General features: G+C 39.7%; 3 protein-coding genes across 3 annotated transcripts in view; 2 read left to right on the top strand and 1 right to left on the bottom strand.

Moving 5' to 3' along the window:
* Nucleotides 1-9,490: 9,490 nt before the first annotated feature.
* LOC134188355 (myb-like protein W) lies at nt 9,491-13,872 on the bottom strand. The gene is made up of 2 exons (XM_062656548.1): nt 13,578-13,872; nt 9,491-9,955 (listed from the first exon to the last, which is right to left on the bottom strand). Exons 1-2 carry the CDS (start codon nt 13,795-13,797, stop codon nt 9,624-9,626), a joined length of 552 nt encoding a protein of 183 aa, XP_062512532.1. The 5' UTR covers nt 13,798-13,872; the 3' UTR covers nt 9,491-9,623.
* LOC134188136 (uncharacterized) lies at nt 11,283-13,069 on the top strand. Its single transcript, XM_062656334.1, has one exon. It carries the CDS (start codon nt 11,405-11,407, stop codon nt 12,896-12,898), a length of 1,494 nt encoding a protein of 497 aa, XP_062512318.1. The 5' UTR covers nt 11,283-11,404; the 3' UTR covers nt 12,899-13,069.
* Nucleotides 13,873-15,466: 1,594 nt separating the features above from the next.
* Nucleotides 15,467-21,029, top strand: part of LOC134188256 (uncharacterized) — a 6,070-nt gene continuing 507 nt past the window's right edge. Inside the window, exons 1-6 of the mRNA XM_062656451.1 lie at nt 15,467-15,941; nt 15,996-16,285; nt 16,544-16,638; nt 17,536-17,666; nt 18,564-18,803; nt 18,867-21,029. The exon at nt 18,867-21,029 is cut by the window's right edge and continues 507 nt beyond it. Coding sequence (XP_062512435.1) covers nt 15,467-15,941; nt 15,996-16,285; nt 16,544-16,638; nt 17,536-17,666; nt 18,564-18,803; nt 18,867-21,029 — 3,394 coding nt within the window. The remainder of the gene's footprint in view (nt 15,942-15,995; nt 16,286-16,543; nt 16,639-17,535; nt 17,667-18,563; nt 18,804-18,866) is intronic.

The raw sequence follows: 21,029 nt of genomic DNA, 5'->3' as shown, positions 1-21,029 counted from the left end.
TTCGTTATGCTCTAAAACACGTGATCTCTACGGTAAGAATCAAGGCACTTTGTTTAGTTGTCGTAGAAATTGACTTTTAGATGTGGTCTGAACTCCGAGGCAAGTGGACGCGCATATTTAGTTTTTAATTGCCAACTTGTGGTGTTAATGGATTCAATCACTTTGACATAATATACACGAACACAGTATAAGCTTGTTTTCTGTTGAATAAAAGTGAGTTTGTTGTGGGTGTGTCTATATGGTTATGTTTTGTCTCTCTGTTTGTGCAGCCGTTTGTTCAATGGGTAAAACTAGAGGGAGAGAGTGCGAGGAAGTTTCCAGAAAGTTTGTGGAAATTACTGTATTATTTGACGTTGTCTACGTATTGTATCTACTTGTGTGCAATGAAGTATCCATTTTTTGGTGATCCACAATCAGTGTGGATAGGTAAGGACACACACACACACACACACACACACACACACACACACACACACACACACACACACACACACACACACACACACACACACACACACACACACACACACACACAGTGACACACACACACACACACACACACACACACACACACACACACACACACACACACACACACACACACACACACACACAGTGACACACACAGTGACACACACACACAGACACACACACACACAGACACACACACACACACACACACACACACACAGTGACACACACAGTGACACACACACACAGACACACACACACACACACACACACACACACACACACACACACACACACACACAGACACAGACACACAGACACACACACACACACACACTGACACACACACACACACACACACACACACACACACACACACACTGACACACACACACACACACACACACACACACACACACACACACACACACACACACACACACACACACTCACACAACACACACACACACACAAATGTTTTTGTAATTCTGTGTTTCAGGTTGGCATCGAGGTATGGATGTTCCATTGGATATTTACATAATGTATATTACACAGTTGGGATTCTACATTCACTCTTTCTATGGAACAGTTTTCATGGACGATGCCAGAATAGATACTAAAGTCATGTATCTGCATCATGCTCTGTCTTGTGTTCTCATTGGATTTTCTTGACAACAAGGTATGTTATACTCTTAGTAACGATGATATATGACATGGTTGTAGATTACTGCAAACACAGACAGATGGGCAGACAGATGGACAGATAGACAAACAGACAGATAGACAAACAGACAGATAGACAGACAGATTGACAGATGGACAGACAGATAGACAGACAGACAGACAGATGGGCAGACAGATGGACACCTGTGCTTACTTAAATATGTTGTTGTGTTTATATATTGACAAACTTTCTTGTTTTGGGGTGTGTGTGCGTGTGTGTGTGTACGCACACCTGCATGCGTGTTGATCTTGTTTTGTAATCGTGTGTGGCAATGTGTATGGTAAGATATAATATGATGGTTGGACATCAGACAATGTTGATTACCTCCAATCACAGTAATGACTGATGACGACTTTTTGTTATTTTGTAGTGAGCTTGTATTGTATTGTGATAGTTTAATTTACATCAAACAACTAATTAGTTTTAATAGGAACAGGTAGATTTGTAATTTCAGTGTTGTGTTACAGAGATGGAACAAGTGAAGTCAATTGCAACACTGGCGACGACTGTTGGTCCTAAAGGTGGACGCTACAGCTGAGGCAGTTTGTCTATTTCTGTTCCTGATGGTGCTGTGAGTAAACCAGTTAACATAAGAATTCATATGTATGTTGACGAAAGGCTAATGCCACCATCTACTAAAGCCGATGATGGATACATTCTAAGTCCTTTCTATGTCTTTGAACCTCATGGATTAACATTTTCCAAACACGTGCAAGTGCATTGTCTTCCTCCAGTTGATTCTAAAGGATGGCTTTTGTCACTGATGAGAGCAATGTGTGATACTTCCACTTTATCTCAACTGTGGGAGCCACAAGCCATAGTAACATATAATTCTGATTTGGACGAAGTGAATGTGGAGGACCCAGACTGTAGGTATGACCTTACCATGCATTGGGACTCTGAGTGTAAAACACTTCTGTTGGCACTGGTGGGTTGGAAAGCCTGTTGACATGTATCTGGCTACAAAAACTATGATGTTTTCTGTGTTTGGTTACGGGCAAAGACCTTCATCAAATATCTGGAATCTCACTATCCATTGCCGTGATAATTGTCATGAGGCTATTGAGATACATTGATTAACACTATTGTTTATATAATACCAGTCAATCGTATAACACGGAAATTTGCTTGTTGTGTTAGAAAATGAAACGCGATGAGAGTAGTCTATCTCCAAGACGTTCTTTCTTGTGTTTAAATAAAGAAATGAAAATGAAGTTTGAAGACAACTTTGAAGTTAATATTACACGTGGTGATTGGAAAGCTACTTCACGGCTACCGGTATATTACTCTAAGCTTGCATTTAGTGTATTGACTAATGCATGCACGTTATACACCTGTCTTCAGGTAGCAGCTCAGTTTTGGCACAAATGGATATGCTTGGACAAGACATTTGACATAACTATGGAGTTTGAGCATGGTGATGAGCATCGTACAAACGAGTGTATTGTGGATATTAGCCAAGGTGATCAGTCGGTTGCACTGGTAATGTCTCCTTGTCTTGTTTGGGACAGTCCAGAAAACAGAGTGAGTAAAAAAATGAGATAGTTTGCATTTAGTTTTGCATTAGTCAAGCTTGCATTGCCTTCTTCTATCTTCTCTAATAGTGTATCCTCAGTCTTACTGCATTTCTACCAACACCATTTTTGATCACAGATTTTTGACAACTTGCAGTCTGTTAGGTAGTTGCATGCTTGAGATGTAACACAAATTTAGAGTTGGTGGTTGTACATACATACAGACTGATTGTTAGTATGTATTGCATGGTATTCTGGGAGTTGATTAGTTGGACTTATGTCATCTATATCCAACTTAATTGATCATGACACTGTTGACCTGCATTGCAAAGACAGATTTTTGCATTTACTAAAAATAGAAATGGTGGTGCCACATCTAAACTTGGCATGGATGGAATGATAATTTGCTTTAATTGCTTCTAAAATACCTACTGTACTCACTGGTATATTTTATTTACCATCAGAAATGGCCTGTTTTCCTCTTGACAAACTGCACTTGCTGGTGATGATGTTATTCATGCATTGTCGTCAGGAATCATTTATACATATATTCATATATATTATGATATCTTAGGGCCTTTTCACACTATACTCGCCAAAGTGCATTGAATAGGCATAATGCACATTGGCGTTTTCACATTGGCTATCAATCCTCATTCAATGCGCATTTGCTCAAGCTATACGTGCAGAGGTGGTTTGAAGTGGATTCAGTGCGCATTTGCCACTGCTAGCACCACGTCTACCTACCCAACTCTTCATGTTGGTCTAGAGAGCAATAGATCTATGTTCCCTCTCTATCCTGTGCTTATGTTGTGGATGGACATACTGTAAGCAAAGATAGAGAACTCTGCAAAGAGACTGGCAGGCATGATGACCGTGGGTTCTAACGCACGTTACACAGGTAGGCGTGTTTATGATGTTTACTTGGATTGCATTTTCCTTAGCCTTGTAGCAGACCCTCTTGTGTCGTTGCCGTTGTGCTGTTATACAGGAATCAAGCACGACGTCACGAGAGGGTCTGGTATGAGGCTAATTTCCTAGTGTGAAGTGGGTCAATTAATGAGCATCCAGTTGACATCTGCTGCAAAATGCAATGAATGCAGTTGATGTGCTTCATGTGTGAAAAGGCCTTGTAATGTTTTGCATTATTAAGGTCACATGTAAAGTGTTTTACTTGTTGTATGTTGTATTTGCAATTAACTTGAGAACTCCATTAGAGTGCTGATTTTATTGATGCAGGAGGAGAATATATCAAGAAATACACTTGAAAACGCAGGCAACCAGCAAATGTACAGTTGATGATGTAGCGAATAGAGTTTATCTGTCTGTCTGTCTGTCTGTCCCCGGATGTTGGTAGTGTTATCTACACTTTGTATTGTGCGGGAAGAAGTTCATCAGAGGGCCAAGGAAGCAGAAATTTCAAGTCGATGTGTGAGGCTTCGGCTGCTACTGTCCCAAGGAACATTTTTGCCCTTTGGGGCCCCCTTTTTGTCATTTGTGTCCACGTGTCTTCAATGTCATCTCCTTTGTCGGTGCTCTGTCTTCACTTTCCTTGTTGTGGCTTCTGTTGACGTCTGCTGTCGGTCAAGGTTGTGCACGAATCTTTCCCGCTCTCTGAGCTTAGCATCTGCCTTCGTCTTGCAGCTGGATGGTCTCTTGTCGTCGTTTCTCTGTCCCATCATCTTCTTATGGCTTCAGCTGGCGTCTGCTGTCAGTCAGGGTTGTGTACGCACCTTTCTCTGCTCTCTGAGCTCTGCATCCGCCTTTGTCTCACAGTTGGATTGTCATTTGTTGCCTTTTCTTTGTCAACTCATTTTCTTGTATTGACGTTTGCTCTAGGTAGTTTAGTATTTGATTTTGACATTCAAGGCCAAGTCCATTAGTTAATCTATGACTTTGTTGTTTGCAAGGAATGGTTTGTTTTTACAAATTCCTAACCTACGTACTAGTACAGTCTGTATGAGAATAAAGTATCTGTCTGTCTGTCTGTCTGTCTGTCTGTCAATACATCTATTTTCAAACATGAACTACGATACAATAGCAATAACCGCTAATTACTTGTGTCTATGTAATGTTTCTAAAGTAACTGCATACTAGTAACTACATAAAGGGACATAGATGTCCCTGTCTAAATAATTAAAGAGCAACTTGTGTCTGACTGTCTGTCAACGTTCTTCACTTGACGGCTGATCTTCTTTGATAAAACTTTAGCATTACACGATTGTAGAGCAACTGATAAGCATCGCCTCCAATAATTCTTGAACTGGCCTCCGTTTTTCTTGCCAAATTCGTTAACCGATTTCTCAGACAGGTGATGGAGGTGTACTTGTGAGCCTCCCAGCCCCAACACCCAAAGTGTTCCAGTACTAAAGGAATCACTTTTGCGCGTCCTCCTGCTACTAGTATCTTGTCCTTATACTTTTTCTCTTTCAATTCTTCTCTGGCTTGTGCTGCAAACCCATCTGTCTGTTTGTGTGTTGGTCTGTCTGTCTGTTGGTCTGTCTGTCTGTCAATACATATATTTAAAATTTCACTGTCTGTAGTTAATGACTTTGTTGTTTGCAAGGACTGATTTGTATTTAAATATCCTAGCATATGTACAAGTAGAATCTGTATGAGAATAAATTATCTGTCTGTCTGTCTGTCTGTCTGTCTGTCTGTTGGTCTGTCTGTCTGTTTGTCCATCTGTCTGTCTGTCTGTCTGTTTTCATTTTGGTTTCACTTACTGGACACTTCCTCACACAATACTTGCTCTATAGACAATAAGCTGTTGGCAAAGGCAATTCGTGTTGTTGACGATCTGAAACGGCATCCACTAATGTTTGATGACAACATGAGATATCGCACGTTCATTTGTGCTTCTCTAAAGTTAGTTGCAAGCGCTACAATTCATCGTACTTTTAATGCAGTTGTGTTGTTTAGTCATTACTTCCTTGAAGCTTGGTTGATAGAAATGACAATGAGAAAAGGTTGGTGAGAGACAGACAGACAGACAGACAAGACAGACAGAAAGACAAATAGACAAACAGACAGACAGATAGACAAATGGGCAGACAGACAGACATATGGACAGGCGGACTGACAGATGAACAGACAGAACGACAGACAGACAGACAAGACAAACAGAAAGACAAATAGACAGACAGACCGACCGACCGACCGACAGACAGACAGACAGACAGACAGACAAATTGATAAACAAATGGACAAACAGACAGACAGACAGACATATGGACAGACAGACTGACAGATGAACAGACAGACAGACAGACAGACAGACTTAGATTATTATGTTTATTATCATTAGATTTTCTTTTCAAATACTACGAACCATACGCTTTGCTGCAGCTCTCGTCAGGTCCTGCAACTTTGATCTTTAATGAGCTACTAATCAGCATGCAACCACTCATTGCATTACCATTTCGTCTCTATTCTGCATTTGAGTTACAACAAGCGGCAAGATATCGACAGAGACAAGCACAGATGAGTGAGAATGTCAAACAAGAAGGAGACAGTAATGAGGAGAGACAGAGTGTGGTGAATTTGTCAGAGCCTGTGGTTGCATCCAATAATGGTCAGCGAGGGTTTGTGTGTGTGTGTGTGTGTGTGTGTGTGTGTGTGTGTGTGTGTGTGTGTGTGTGTGTGTGTGTGTGTCTGTCTGTCTGTCTGTCTGTCTGTGTGTCTGTGTCTGTGTGTCTGTGTCTGTGTGTCTGTGTGTGTGCACGCATGCGTGCATGTATATAAATCAATATATTTGTTTTTAGTTGAGCCTCACAGTGAACCCAATGCATTATCTTCTCCATCTCGTGAGGCTCTAACTCACATGCAACAGTCACAGGTCCCAACGAAACTGATGACTTACCTCCAGAAATGACCATAGAAGAACAAGATCATAAGAAGTCTGGTTGGGTGTGGGGAGCTGTCGTAGCATTCACATCAAGGTGTGTTGAGTGAAATAATGAGAATTATTGATTTATATTAATTATGACTTGTCTCGGTTGGTGTTTTGGTTGTGGCTGGTTGGCAGTTTAGATGGTTTTGTATGCATATGTGGAGAGGGTAGACAGGTAGGCAGGGTAGCAGTCTGCAGACAGACAGACGGACAGACTCTCTCAGCACCCAATTTTTCCTCATTAGTCTTAGTTATATATAAGTGTTTTAATTTGCTGTAATGTTAGCTTTCAATGAACATTAGTCTAATTGTATTACTGTAGTTCTTTGCAGAATTGTATCATAGTTTGATGTAAGAAATAAAAGACAGACAGACACACAGACTGATATCTGGAGGGTCTACTGCTATAGCCATCCCATTAGTCATTGAACATTGCAGCACCTGGGGTGTTAAAGGACAGCGGTTTCTCTTCAGAAGTTAGCTAAGAAATCAGCTGATGAGGTTGGCAAGCCAAACGAAGCAGACTTTGTTACTACTTGGAGAAAAAGATTCTCAATACAACTCTAAAAGTGTAATGCAAGAGTCATATTGAAGAAGATGAAGAAGATGTCTGCACTGTCCAGAGACAATAAAACAGTTGTTTTAATTGCCACTTAGTTTTTTCTTAAATTGTATCTTAGGGCACTTTATGCCTTGTGGTTTCAGTTTAGTTGAATAGTTATGTATGTCTTTTGTTTTTAGGTGATAATTAGGTCGTAGAGACTGTTTGCATTGAGATCACTTAACATCAAATGTACTATAGTGAAATGTTTAAGAATATATGTATTTGAAAGACAGATAGACAGGCAAACAGACAGACAGACAGACAGTAGTTACAGTTACAGAACTTTATATAGTTACCTTGCTAGCATTGTATTGTAGATGTATGTTTGAAATAAATGTTATTTGACAGACAGACAAACAGACAGGCAGACAGACAGGCAAGCAGACAGACGGACAGATGGACAGACCAACAGACAGACAGACACACAGACAGACAGTTAGTAAACTCTCGTAGTTACAGAACTTTATATAATTACCTTGCTAGCATTGTATTATAGATGTATGTTTGAAATAAATGTTATTTGACAGACAGACAGACAGACAGACAGACGGATGGAGCTGCAGCAAGAAGAAGAGAAGACATCAAACATAGCAAATATTCTCAAGAGCAGTTGCCTGGAGGGTACACTCCTACCCTTATTCCACTAGTTTTCGAGCACTTTGGTGGGTGGGGAGAAGAAGCATCAACGTTCCTCAATAAACTTTCCAAACTATATAGAGATGAAGAAGGAAGAAACAATCCCTCAGATTTTAAAACACATTGGAGAAGACGCTTGTCAGTACAACTTCAGCGTTGCAATGCCTCGGTGTTGGCTAGAAAGATGATCAGAGTAACATATGGACAGAATACTGACCAGAGTTTAGATGTTGTTCAACTTTCAATTCAGTAAACTAAATTTCGGTTTGTAGGCTCCGTAGGGGAGCTTTTTAATGCTAATTGTTATTTGTGTAATTGTAATTGTAGTTGTGACACTTGTTGTTCATTAGCTGTTACTTTAGTTTCACCTGTATTAGCTTTGATGTATAAAAATATATGAAATTTGACAGACGGATGGACTGACCGACAGACAGACAGACAGACGAGGGACGGACCAACAGACAGACACACAGACAGACAGATGGATGGACCAACAGACTGAAGACGCACAGACAGACAGACAGACGGACGGATGGACCAACAAACAGACAGACAGACTCACATTTTTAGTCACTTAATTTGTTTACCATCATGTTTCCTCATTTTTGTCTCTTTCAGTGTTAGTCAGGCTACAGTTGACATGAAAGAAAGCATTCAATCATATCTATCAAAGGCAAAATCCTCGACATCTCACACCTTACATTCTAGGTACCTCATTAATATCAACAAACCAAAAATCACATTTTATCTGAAAAAATGTCGATTGTACAGAGAAGTACGTGCTGTATACAATAGCAACGTAGACGGACAAGACGAGCTTCCGTTCTCACCAGGAGATGTGCTCACTGTTCAAGAGCAGATCAATGATGATTGGCTAATCTGTCGTCTCGGTGACCGCACAGGCTTGGTGCCTACTAACCACGTCGTTCCTGTATGATGATGATGATGATGAGCAGCTGGAGATGTTGTCCATCAGTGTGTACAAAGAATGGCAGGGAAGGTTTCTTATTGAAAGTTTGTAGACTATTTTCATTGTGTTTGCGTGAAGTACACGAGTATTGTTCACAGTGATTTTGTAGTTTTTTCGAACATTTTAGTCAGACTTAGTGATTGGATTTGTTGTTGTTAGTCGTAGGATTGGCAATAGCGCTGCTGTAGGAAAAGACAATTATGGATGCTAGAAACAGATTTGTATGTACCTTCGTGCGTGTTTTGTCTGTCTGTCTGTCTGTCTGTCTGTCTGTGTCTATCCATTCGTTCAGCTGTCAGTCTGTCTGTGTGTTTGCTAGTTTGTTTGTCCTATTTGTCTGGTTGTCTGTTTGTATGTATGTATGTATGTGTGTATGTCCATCTGTCTGTTCGTTCGTTTGTTTGTCTGGCTGTCTATCTGTCTGTCTGTCTGTCTGTTTATACATACATCTGTCTGTCTGTCTGTTTGTCTGTCTGTTTGTGTGGCTCTGTGTTTCAGTCTGGCTGTTTGTCCATCCGTCTGTCCTTCCGTCCGTCTGTCTGTCTGTCCGTCTGTTTGTTATCTGTTTATCTGTTTGTCTGTCTTTGTTTTTTCTCTTTATTGTCTGTGTCTCTGGTTCTGTTTGTGTACACTTCGAGAGCTTATACATCAATCAGAGAGCTTGATGAGACAATGAATTTCACTTATGATATTGACCATTGGAATTACTACAATTGATTTCAAAACATTTCTACACCTTACCTCAAACCGACCAACAGCAAGGCTCTACTACAGAATCTCCTCATCGCTATGACCACCAACCCCAGTGCATGTCACAATGTGTGTTTCTGTCCTAGAAAGGACATTTCTACCATAGGACTTACTGCTACTTCAAGAAAGTCTTCTCTTGTTGCTGTCATTGTGCTGGAAGTTGCACGAGAGTCCTCATTTTCATGTTGTGAAGTCGCCACCTCTGGTATTGATTGTATCCATGATAGGGGTATATCATTGTCGTCGATGTTTGTTTGTGGGTGCGTCTCTTCTTCTTTTTCTTTCTGTTTTTCTTCTTTTTCTTCTTCTTCTTTCTCTTCGTCTTCATCGTTGCTCTGCAGGTCAGGTGATGGTAGACCAAAGAGTTTTGTTATATGAGTTGTAGTATGGTCAGCTGCATGTACATGTATACACATTTTTTATTTGATATACGAATAATGAATAATAAAATAAAAATAAAATAAAATAAAAATAAAATAAATACAAAATTAAATAATAAATAAATAAAATAATATAAATACAAAATTAAATAATAAATAAATAAAATAATATAAATAAAAAATTAAATAATAATAAATTAATCAATAACTTAACAAATAAATAAATACAAAATAAAATAAAAATTAAATAATAAATAAATAATAAATAAAATAAAATAAAAATAAATATATAAATAAATAAATAAATAAATAATAATTAAATAAATAATTAAATAATAAATAAATAAATAAATAAAATAAAAATAAAAATAAATAATAATAAATAGATAAACAAATAAAATAAAAATAAATAAAATAAATAAAACATTAAATAATTTGTGGCAGTATAACTCACGAATGATTAGTGACAGATTGGACCTCGTGATTGTTGACTATCTACCTAATTGTTGCAATATTGTGACTTGGACTCTTTGTGCTTCCATCCTTAGGGCGGATATGTGTTATCTGTGTTATCTGTATTATATACCAATATATTAATTACGTACAGTAAAAAAATAATAAATGAAATAAATAAATAAAATAAAATAAATGAAATAAATAAAAAATTAAATAATAAATAAATTAATCAATAAGTTAACAAATATATAAATATAATAAATAATAGATAAATAAATAAAGTAAATAAATAAAATAACTAAATAACTAAATTAAATAATAAATAATAAATTAATTAATAAGTTAATAAATAAAATAAGTTAATTAAACAAATAAATAGATAAAAATTTAATAATAAATAAAAACCCACTAAGGCAGTACCGTACTAATCTAGACTAAAAAAACGTTTTTTAGAATTTATTTAATATGCAAACTACTACGACTTATCTAGGTTGATGCAAAATATCAGCGCTGTTCCTCATTGGGAAACTCTTCAAAATAATTTTCTAGAGCGAGTACTTACCAATCGGAGGTGCCTCGAAAGTCACGTGACAACTGCAATTTCAAAATTCTGAGCTGTTAGAAGCGAGAAATAAAAAAAAACCACTCTCCGCCCCTGTGTTATCCGGGTACTTATGATTGCATAACATTGCGCAATCTTTAGACCCGTGTTATCGGCATTTCCACTCGTTCGTTTATCGCTCTCGTATTCGCTTCTTTTTTTTTCGTCATTCATGGCTTACCGTCGCAAACGAAAGTTCTACGGCAACCAGTTTACCTTGCCAAAGAAGCAGAAGGCTGAAGAGGTCGCTCCATCGCGATCGAAGCAGAAACTGGCTGGCACGACGTATGACGTCCAACCAGAGGTGCCATCGGGCGTCGAAGGTTACCGACTCATCGACGTGGCACTTCTTGCAGACTTCTTGTCCGAGCATCTTGTTTGCAGGAAGTGTCACGGAAGAATCGAGATGACGGAAGACGGCGGCAAGAGAAAAGGCTTGTCATCCATGCTTGTCGTCACCTGCCAAGAATGCGCTCACGAGGAGAACACGTACACGAGCAAGAAGGTCAGCGGAGGGGCTATGGACATCAACAGAAGGATAGTCCTTGCGATGAGGTTGATTGGCAAAGGACTCCAACCCCTAGAGCAGTTCTGTGGCGTTCTCAACATGCCAGGTTCCATGGAAGTCAAAACCTACACCGGTCACGTGACAGCTTTACGGAAAGCAGCGAAAGAGGAGGCAGAAAAGAGCATGACCAAGGCTGTCAACGACATCAGACACCTCTACGAAGTCAATCCAAACGGTATTGTAGATATTGGGGTGTCTGGTGATGGAACCTGGCGGAAGAGAGGTTTCTCATCCTTCCATGGCGTAGCCACGGCAATTTCTATAGTGTCTGGTAAAGTCGTCGACATTGAAATCAAGTCCTCCTATTGCCGTGCCTGCGCCCTCTGGGAGAAGAAGAAAGGAACACCAGAATACCGCCAATGGGAAGAGAAACATGGACCAAAGTGCCACAAGAACTACTCTGGGTCGTCTGGTGCTATGGAGGTGTCTGCAATTGCTGACATTTTTCAGAGGTCTGTGGCCACGAGAGCTGCTCGTTATACAGAATACCTTGGAGATGGAGACAGCAAGGCTGTGAAGCTGGTAAACGAGCAGCAGCCATATGGCCCAGACCTGGTCGTTAAAAAACTGGAGTGCATCAACCATGTCTCTAAAAGAATGTATGCTCGCCTTGATTCTGTAAAGCAACAATACGAGGGAAAGAAGCTGGCTGACAAGAAAGGGATGGATGGCAAGGGGAGATTGACTGTGGCCATCATGAAGGAATTGCAAGGCTACTATGGACGGGCAATAAGACAGAATCAAGACAGCATACAAGACATGAAAAAGGCCATCTGGGCAAGTTACTACCATCGAATATCAACAGACGACCATCCTCAACATCAATACTGCCCAGATGGACCTGATGGTTGGTGCAAATACAATAACGACCCCACCTCCTACGAGCACCACGATGTCATTCCAGCCGCCATAGCCCCTCTAATCAAGCCGTGCTACGAGGAGCTCACAGCAGACACACTATTGAGCAAGTGCACTCATGGGGGTACTTCTAATGCTAACGAGGGATTCAATAGTATTTTATGGAGAATAGCTCCAAAGTCGGAGTTCTCAGGAACTCCGACTTTGGAGCTATCCTCCTATTTAGCTGTATTGTCATTTAATGATGGGGCTACAGGTGTACTGAGAACTTTAGAGGGAGCAGGGGTTAGAGTAGTGGGTAGACATACAGTATTAGCAGTAAAGAAGAAGGACACGAGGAGGATTAACATCATGGAGTACAGGCAAAGGGCAAGTTTTAGACGAAGAAGATACATACTAAAGAAAGCAAGGAAGCGGATACAACATAAGGAAGCAACAAAGGAGGGACTAACATACGGTGCTGGACAATTTTAGGTGTACCTGCATGAATTTAGATGATAGAATAGTGTGTGATACTTAGATGACAGTGAACTGGTACTATATTTAGATACTGGTGTAGACTACTCTAAAATCTTGATAAAATCGTCTGCTGGACGCTATGTCTATAGAAAATATTCAAATACAGTTGAGAGTTGCGGCTTTGTAGTGAACCAAAGTTCTCGCCTGTTGCAGTAGAGGATTCGTCACCAAAAATAGTTCTTGTGCCACGGAGGTCCCCAAACGCGGCCATATTCGTACACACGCTCTTGTTCTACTCCAGTTCTCGTCTCAATGCGCCGTAAAAATTCATTTCAGAGGTTCGATTTTACGTTTGATGCACTCGGAACTTGCTGAAAGAAAAACCAGAGTCAGCCGATTTGTCCGTTAGTTTATCAACTTTTTTTTGGAAAACGCCTTACGTTTTGGCTTCGCATGGACGCTAACTGCCGTTGAGGAGGTTCAAAATCCACCGAAAACGTCTGCTAGGTAGTGCGTGACTTGGACAACAAACATGTGCCACAGGAACTGTCCCGGACTTACGGGTAATTTTAGCGCGAATTTTGAATGTGTCCATACAGATCTTCGCGCTATCGCCCTAAGTTACTAAATATATCGATTAATTAATTAATTAATTATATTTATTTTAGTATCCACACAGTGTATCATCACTTACTGACAAGTTTGACTATCAACTCTTGTTGAGTTCCTCTTCTTGTGCAAATGTTTTCTATTTCGCTCTCACTCTCCTCCTCCTCCTCCCTGTCATACTCCGCTTCTTTCCTCAGTCTCTCGATTCTCTTCTGCAGCTGATACACCTTCCGTTCGTCTCGGATTTTCATCCAAATGGCATGCGGGTCTTCACCTTGTGGTTGAAGAGACGAAGTGCCGTTCATGTTGAGCGTGCAGGATGACAGACGTTGTGCTTGTGCTGCCTTGTGCTTGCTAGGAAGTGGGAAGGAAATTATATCATGTTGATGTACGCTTGTCTGTCAGAAGGTGACAGACGACAAGTAGCAGCAATTGACGTGATTTAGAGCAATTGACCTGCTCTACTAACGTCTGCACTTTGTCTAGTGAAGAGTGTCAATCAAGAGTTTGTGCTCAAATTGAGTAAGAAGTAGGAGGTTGAAGGGTTTCCTAGTCTAGATCTGTCATCTGCTTACCTGCTGCATCATGCATGAGCATATGCTATATGCCACTCACTACTAACTCTGGACAATCTAATTGGAACGTTTCGTCACGTTCAGTTACGTTCTCATTGTATCTTTAGTTTACTCACGTTTTGCTCGCTCTCTCTCTTACTGAAGTTGCAGACAGATATATAATAGAGATCTGTACTGGAAACAACCTGTAGACATAGCAAATATTTTCTGAACGTTAATCAAACTCTTTTAGAGAAAGAGATGTTTCAAGCCTTTGAAATTGGTCGTGACAAAGCAGTTTGCATGCATGCGATACTCATGGCACTTTAGCTGTCATTTCTATATATAAATTGCATGCATTGAATTGATCACTGATCACTGGCTTGTTGTAGACGGCTTTGGAGATCGAAGGGATGTCAGTAGCTTAATTAGTGCATAAATAAATAAATAAATAAACAAATAAATAAATAATAAGTGGGTAAATAAATAATAAATAAATAAATAAAAAATAAGTGGGTAAATAAATAATAAATAATAAATAAAAAATAAATAATAAATAAATAAATAAAAAATAAGTGGGTAAATAAATAATAAATAATAAATAAATAATAAATAATAAATAAATAAATAAAAATAAGTGGGTAAATAAATAATAAATAAATAATAAATAATAAATAACAATGGAAATGAATTTCTTGAACTAAAACGACAACATATCTGTACAACTACAGTACGTATACAATAGTTGTAATGTATGTATGATGATGTAATCACTAGAGAATGCTGAGATAAAAGGTTGCATGGTCACCAACCTCACAAGATATTGTGTAATTACGTAATCGCATCGAACATGCATGGCAAACTCAGGTAAGTAAATGACAGTGATTTAGACTTTTGTAGTGGAAGATCCTGAACAAATGTTTGAAACAATTTTACTGTGATTTCTAGGCAACACACGAAATTATAAAGATTTTTCGACGATTAATTTGAGTCAAAAATCAGTGAGCCGTGTGTTACTGAACGTAAACACTTAATTAACAGTACTGCATGATTTAGTACTTTCTAGTGATTTAGCTAATTGGACCAAATAAAAAACCTAGATGTGACATACATTCCATTGTGTTTGTATACTTTTCGCAGTCTAAACGAACGCCCTGATCTTCAGAAGACTGCAAAGATGAAACGTGCAAAGCAAAACAGCCCGGAAGCAATAATTTTCTTAACGTGCGTTACATGACCGGTCACGTGAGTGTTTGCATAAACACGTGCTTGTTAACGTTTCGTCACGTGAAAATGTCGTAAGCCTTTTCTGATTGGCCGTTGCCGTTTCGTAGACTGGAGTCTGCTTGTTCGCAGAGATAGATTGTGTTGTGTGATCGCGTGTTGCTAGCTAGTGAACATTTTGGTAAACTTCAAGATCATGGAACGGAATGTCGCTACAGCTGCGAGGGATAGAGACTGGGAGGAGGTTCGACGACTGGTTGAAGAAGGAGGGAACGTGAATGACGTGGATACAAAGTCGAAAGGTACAGCTCTACACTGGGCTGCCGAGAATGGAAATTCAGATATTTGTTCGTTCTTGCTGTCACGAGGCGCGAAGATCAATCTGAAAGACAAAGATGGACAAACGCCGCTTCATCTTGCTGCTGCTAAGCATCATGTTCGTACCTGTCAACTGTTAGTTCATGTGTACAAAGCCGATGTTACTTCTGTTAACTATTGTGGTCAAACTCCTCTTCACAAAGCTCTTATTAAGACTTTGTGTGACTCTCCCACTGTGTATCGTCTACTGATAACAAATGAGAGTGTGAATGTAGCAGATCGTCATGGTAACCGCGCTATACACTTAGCAGTTAGATTTGGTGACATTCAGACTGTCCAGCTGTTAGTGGATTGTGGAGCAGATGTAAATGTATTAAATAAAGATGGACAAACACCACTACATACAGCAGCTGGTGGAAAGAAAGACTTTCCTGAATTGTGTTCTATGTTACTAGAACATAATGCCAAGATTGATGCAGTGGATAAAGATGGAAACCAACCATTGCACTTGGCATGTAGACAAGGTCATACAAAATCAAGTAATCTGTTGCTCTCTAGTGAAGCAGATGTAAATGCATTGAATGAAAATGGACAAACACCACTACATACAGCAGCTGGTGGAGAGAAAGACCATCCTGAATTGTGTTCTATTTTACTAAAACATAATGCCAAGATTGATGCAGTGGATAAAGATGGAAACCAACCACTACACTTGGCATGTAAACGAGGTCATACAAGAACAAGTCATTTGTTACTCTCTAATGGAGCAGATGTAAATGCATTAAATAAAGATGGACAAACACCACTACATACAGCAGCTGGTGGAGAGAAAGACCGTCCTGAATTGTGTTCTATTTTACTAAAACATAATGACAAGATTGATGCAGTGGATAAAGATGGAAACCAACCACTACACTTGGCATGGAAACGAGGTCATACAAGAACAAGTCGTTTGTTACTCTCTAATGGAGCAGATGTAAATGCATTAAATAAAGATGGACAAACACCACTACATACAGCAGCTGGTGGAGAGGAAGACCGTCCTGAATTGTGTTCTATGTTACTAGAACATAATGCCAAGGTTGATGCAGTGGATAAAGATGGAAACCAACCACTACACTTGGCATGTAAACGAGGTCATACAAGAACAAGTCGTTTGTTACTCTCTAATGGAGCAGATGTAAATGCATTAAATAAAGATGGACAAACACCACTACATACAGCAGCTGGTGGAGAGAAAGACCGTCCTGAATTGTGTTCTATGTTACTAAAACATAATGACAAGATTGATGCAGTGGATAAAGATGGAAACCAACCACTACACTTGGCATGGAAACGAGGTCATACAAGAACAAGTCGTTTGTTACTCTCTAATGGAGCAGATGTAAATGCATTAAATAAAGATGGACAAACACCACTACATACAGCAGCTGGTGGAGAGAAAGACTGTCCTGAATTGTGTTCTATGTTACTAAAACATAATGCCAAGATTGATGCAGTGGATAAAGATGGAAACCAACCACTACACTTGGCATGGAAACGAGGTCATACAAGAACAAGTCGTTTGTTACTCTCTAATGGAGCAGATGTAAATGCATTAAATAAAGATGGACAAACACCACTACATACAGCAGCTGGTGGAGAGGAAGACCGTCCTGAATTGTGTTCTATGTTACTAGAACATAATGCCAAGGTTGATGCAGTGGATAAAGATGGAAACCAACCACTACACTTGGCATGTAAACGAGGTCATACAAGAACAAGTCGTTTGTTACTCTCCAGAAGAGCAGATGTAAATGCATTGGATGAAGATGGACAAACACCACTACATACAGCAGCTGGTGGAGAGAAAGACTATCCTGAATTGTGTTCTATGTTACTAGAACATGATGCCAAGATTGATGCAGTGGATAAAGATGGAAACCAACCACTACACTTGGCATGTAGACAAGAGCATGCAGCAACTGCAAATTTATTGTTATCCTGTGGAGCTGACGTGACTGTTCTATACAAGCAACAAAGAGAATATCTAGGTTTGGCAAATAAGTCTACTTTGAAGTCAGATCAAGAACAGAATAGTAAGTATACTGCAGATAGAAATATTACTTAACTAGTTGTATGGTATCCGTAGGCGCCTCACTTGTGTGAGTAACACTTCCATTGGAGCTTTCAGACCATTTACTGAAACGCTGAGTCCTAGCTAGACAATCCGTATTTGCTTCAACATGCAAACTTCCTAGTAGTTTAGATTACGTATATAGGCCTGGTATAGGTAGTCGTCGTTTTGTGATCGTGATCAAGACAATTGAAATTTACAGTCTAGGTATGCACTCAGTTCCGTTGTAATGACAGTGGTATGGTATTTACTGACATAGAAATTGATATCAGCAAACATTGACTATCAACAGTGTTAGATGCAGCACAGTGTAGTAAAGGATTGATCATACTGACGTGTGAATAGTTGACTGTAGGTGGCATTCAACTCCTGAAGGTGTTTCTTGGTTGTCAAGTACACACAGTCCCTAGCTACAATACAAAGGATTGGGCGACGAAAGTTCAGGAAGCATTTTCTCCGCCGTTCGGTCACTTAGACGAATCGTTCTTAGACTCATCTGTAGTTGGACACGGAAACGATTTTTAAGGTAGGTCCTATCATGAAACGTGGTCATGGGAAGGAGAAATTTGAGATTTGTGTGTACACACAAATATATATACCAAAAGCTCAATGGAGACCATATAGGACCACGCCCATTTCTGTTGTGCGACTCACATTAGAAGCCTCGCTACGCTTGGCAATTAACTGTGTGTGTGTGTGTGTGTGTGTGTGTGTGTGTGTGTGTGTGTGTGTGTGTGTGTGTGTGTGTGTGTGTGTGTGTGTGTGTGTGTGTGTGTGTGTGTGTGTGTGTGTGTGTGTGTAGAACACTTGTGCTTGCCTAAATACGTTTGTGTATTGACATACTTTCTTGTTTGTATAGAACCACACAAGAGTGAATGGCTCAAATTAGTGGCCAAGTCACTAACTGGTGAAGCTGTTGAATTGACAGCAAAATCATCTGATACTGTTGCCACCTTGAAGCAGCAATTACAAACCAAGAATGGCCCATCATCATGGGATCAACTGCTTGTGTTTAAGAAGAAGCAACTACACGATGAGCAAACGTTGGCTGATGCAGGAGTGACTGATGGAACAATACTGAATGTCGTTCTTTGTCCTCGTCAGTCGATCTTCTTACTAAACAGATTCTAGTATACAAATTGTAATGATGGTATTGTTGTAGGTGGTGTGACAGGCATGGGAGCTGATGCGGCTGAGCTATTTCTTCGAGCTTTATCACAAGGAAAAGTCGAAGTAAGTCGAGTGAAGATTGTCATTGCTGGTAGAGACAGAACGGGCAAGACGTCATTTAAACGATCTTTGCTCAAACTGAAGTTTCAGATAATTGAACTAAGCACACCTGTGGCAGTGGAAGAATTGGCAGTGTGTGAAGCATCGAACTGGAAACTTGTGAATGACAAAGGCAAAGAATTTTTAGACAAACAAATAGCTAGAGCAGCAGTTCATGCAAATGTTTCAGATAGTGAAGATGACAATAAATATGACAATGAAAGAACATATGTAGATCATCAAAGTGAGGTTGAGATTGACGTGTCAGTCGATAGAAAATCTACATCAACTGATACAAGACAAAGTGGCATTAACACGGACAAACTTGATGAAGCAACTGACCAACTTGATGAAGCAACATTTCTAACTAAAGAAATTGCTTGTGCTATTACAGATTTCCAAAGTGATCCTGACCTCTTAAAGCAGGAAGATTCAAAAGTTCACATTGCCATGTGGGATTTGGGAGGTCAGGAGCCACTTCTTCCTGGTCAAGGAGAAGCCATCACACCAGGATGTGTCGTTTGTGTTGTATTTAATGCATCTGAGTTTCTAGGTGACAAGGCCAAGTCTTTCTATTTTCCTTTTGCTGACTCAAAACCAATTCCAATCAACAATCACTGGATAGTGACAAACTATGATGCTGTGGCTTTATGGGCATCCATGACTTTTTTGGCAGGAGATGTTGAAAGTCTTGAAGGCCTTTTGTCTTGTCTTCACATCGGCAAGTCAAAGGGATGTGCATCACCAGTGATGTTGTTGATTGGAACACACATCAATGATGCCGATGAAGAAATGATCAAGAAGCAGAACGAATTTCTGTCTAAAATGTTTTGTAATAAAGCATTTCAGAAGCACATCCTTCGACCATCTAACCAGGCTAATGATTGGTTCTTTCGTGTTGAGAATTCGGTGTCTGATCCTGACAGTGCAAGTGAGGATGCAGGCGTGAGTGCAGTGAAGCAAGTCATTGAAGAGATGGCACATGATGTGTCACCTAAACGTCTGATACCAGCCACTTGGTCAGTTCTAGAGAAGATTCTTGATTCTTTAGAAATCAAGTTGGGCAGTGCTCTTTCCAATGTCAATGATATCATGCATTTTGCCCATCGATTGTGTCGTATGTCAGAAGAGAAAGAAGTTCGTCTTGCTCTGACATATTTAGATGAAGCCGGATCAGTAATTTATCCTCAGAAACATGAGAAGCTGAAGAACACAGTCGTCACCAAACCAAGCTGGATTTTCATGGTTTTCTCAGTTGTGGCATCTGTCACTACTCGACCTCCTCCTTTACTGAGTGAAGATTGGGATCGAGTTCGGCAAGTAGGAATTGCTTCTTGGGAACTCATTCATCATCGACTGAAAAAAGCAGGAGTGAAGCCAGAAGAGTATGAAGATGTACTCAATTTGTTGAATTTGTATTTTATTCTTTGCCTCAAACCTTGCCTGGCCCAACCTCTTCCTTTATCAGTTTCTTATAAAACAGAATACTTTGTTCCATGTTTGCTAGAAGTCGAGTCAAAAGGTCCATTTGCAGCTGTTCATTCAGTTCCTCCTCGGCCAATGTCACTTATCATTTTGTCTCATAAAATTGAGTTTATTCCTGAGCAGTTGCATTTTAGGCTGATGACGTGTTGCATTGAGAAATATCCTGATGAACCAAAGTTGACACGTAATAAGTGTGTATATCGAGTTGAGAAAGATGTCAAGTTGGAAGTGATTTATCACTTGAAGAAATATATCATTGTCACTATTGACACACAACGGCCACTTCATGAAATTGCATGTCTGTGTACAGACATCCGTCTGTTCATCACTAAAAAGCTGCATGAAGTGAAGACACCAGGGTTGTCTCGTTTTCAGTTTACATTGAATATTCAACATCCCGGAGCAGCCATTCCCGTGGCTGTGAACAAGGTGGTATGTATAGACAAGTATATACCAAGTGAGGACACAATATTGAGGACAAACATAGACAGAGACGATGTCAATCTGGATCACAATGAGAAAGCTGCATTAGACTGTTGGTTTTATGAAGAGAAAGATGATACATCAGGAA

This window comes from Corticium candelabrum, chromosome 12, assembly GCF_963422355.1.
Source record: "Corticium candelabrum chromosome 12, ooCorCand1.1, whole genome shotgun sequence".
Lineage (NCBI taxonomy): Eukaryota > Metazoa > Porifera > Homoscleromorpha > Homosclerophorida > Plakinidae > Corticium > Corticium candelabrum.
This window is presented reverse-complemented; position numbering and strand designations above follow the sequence as displayed.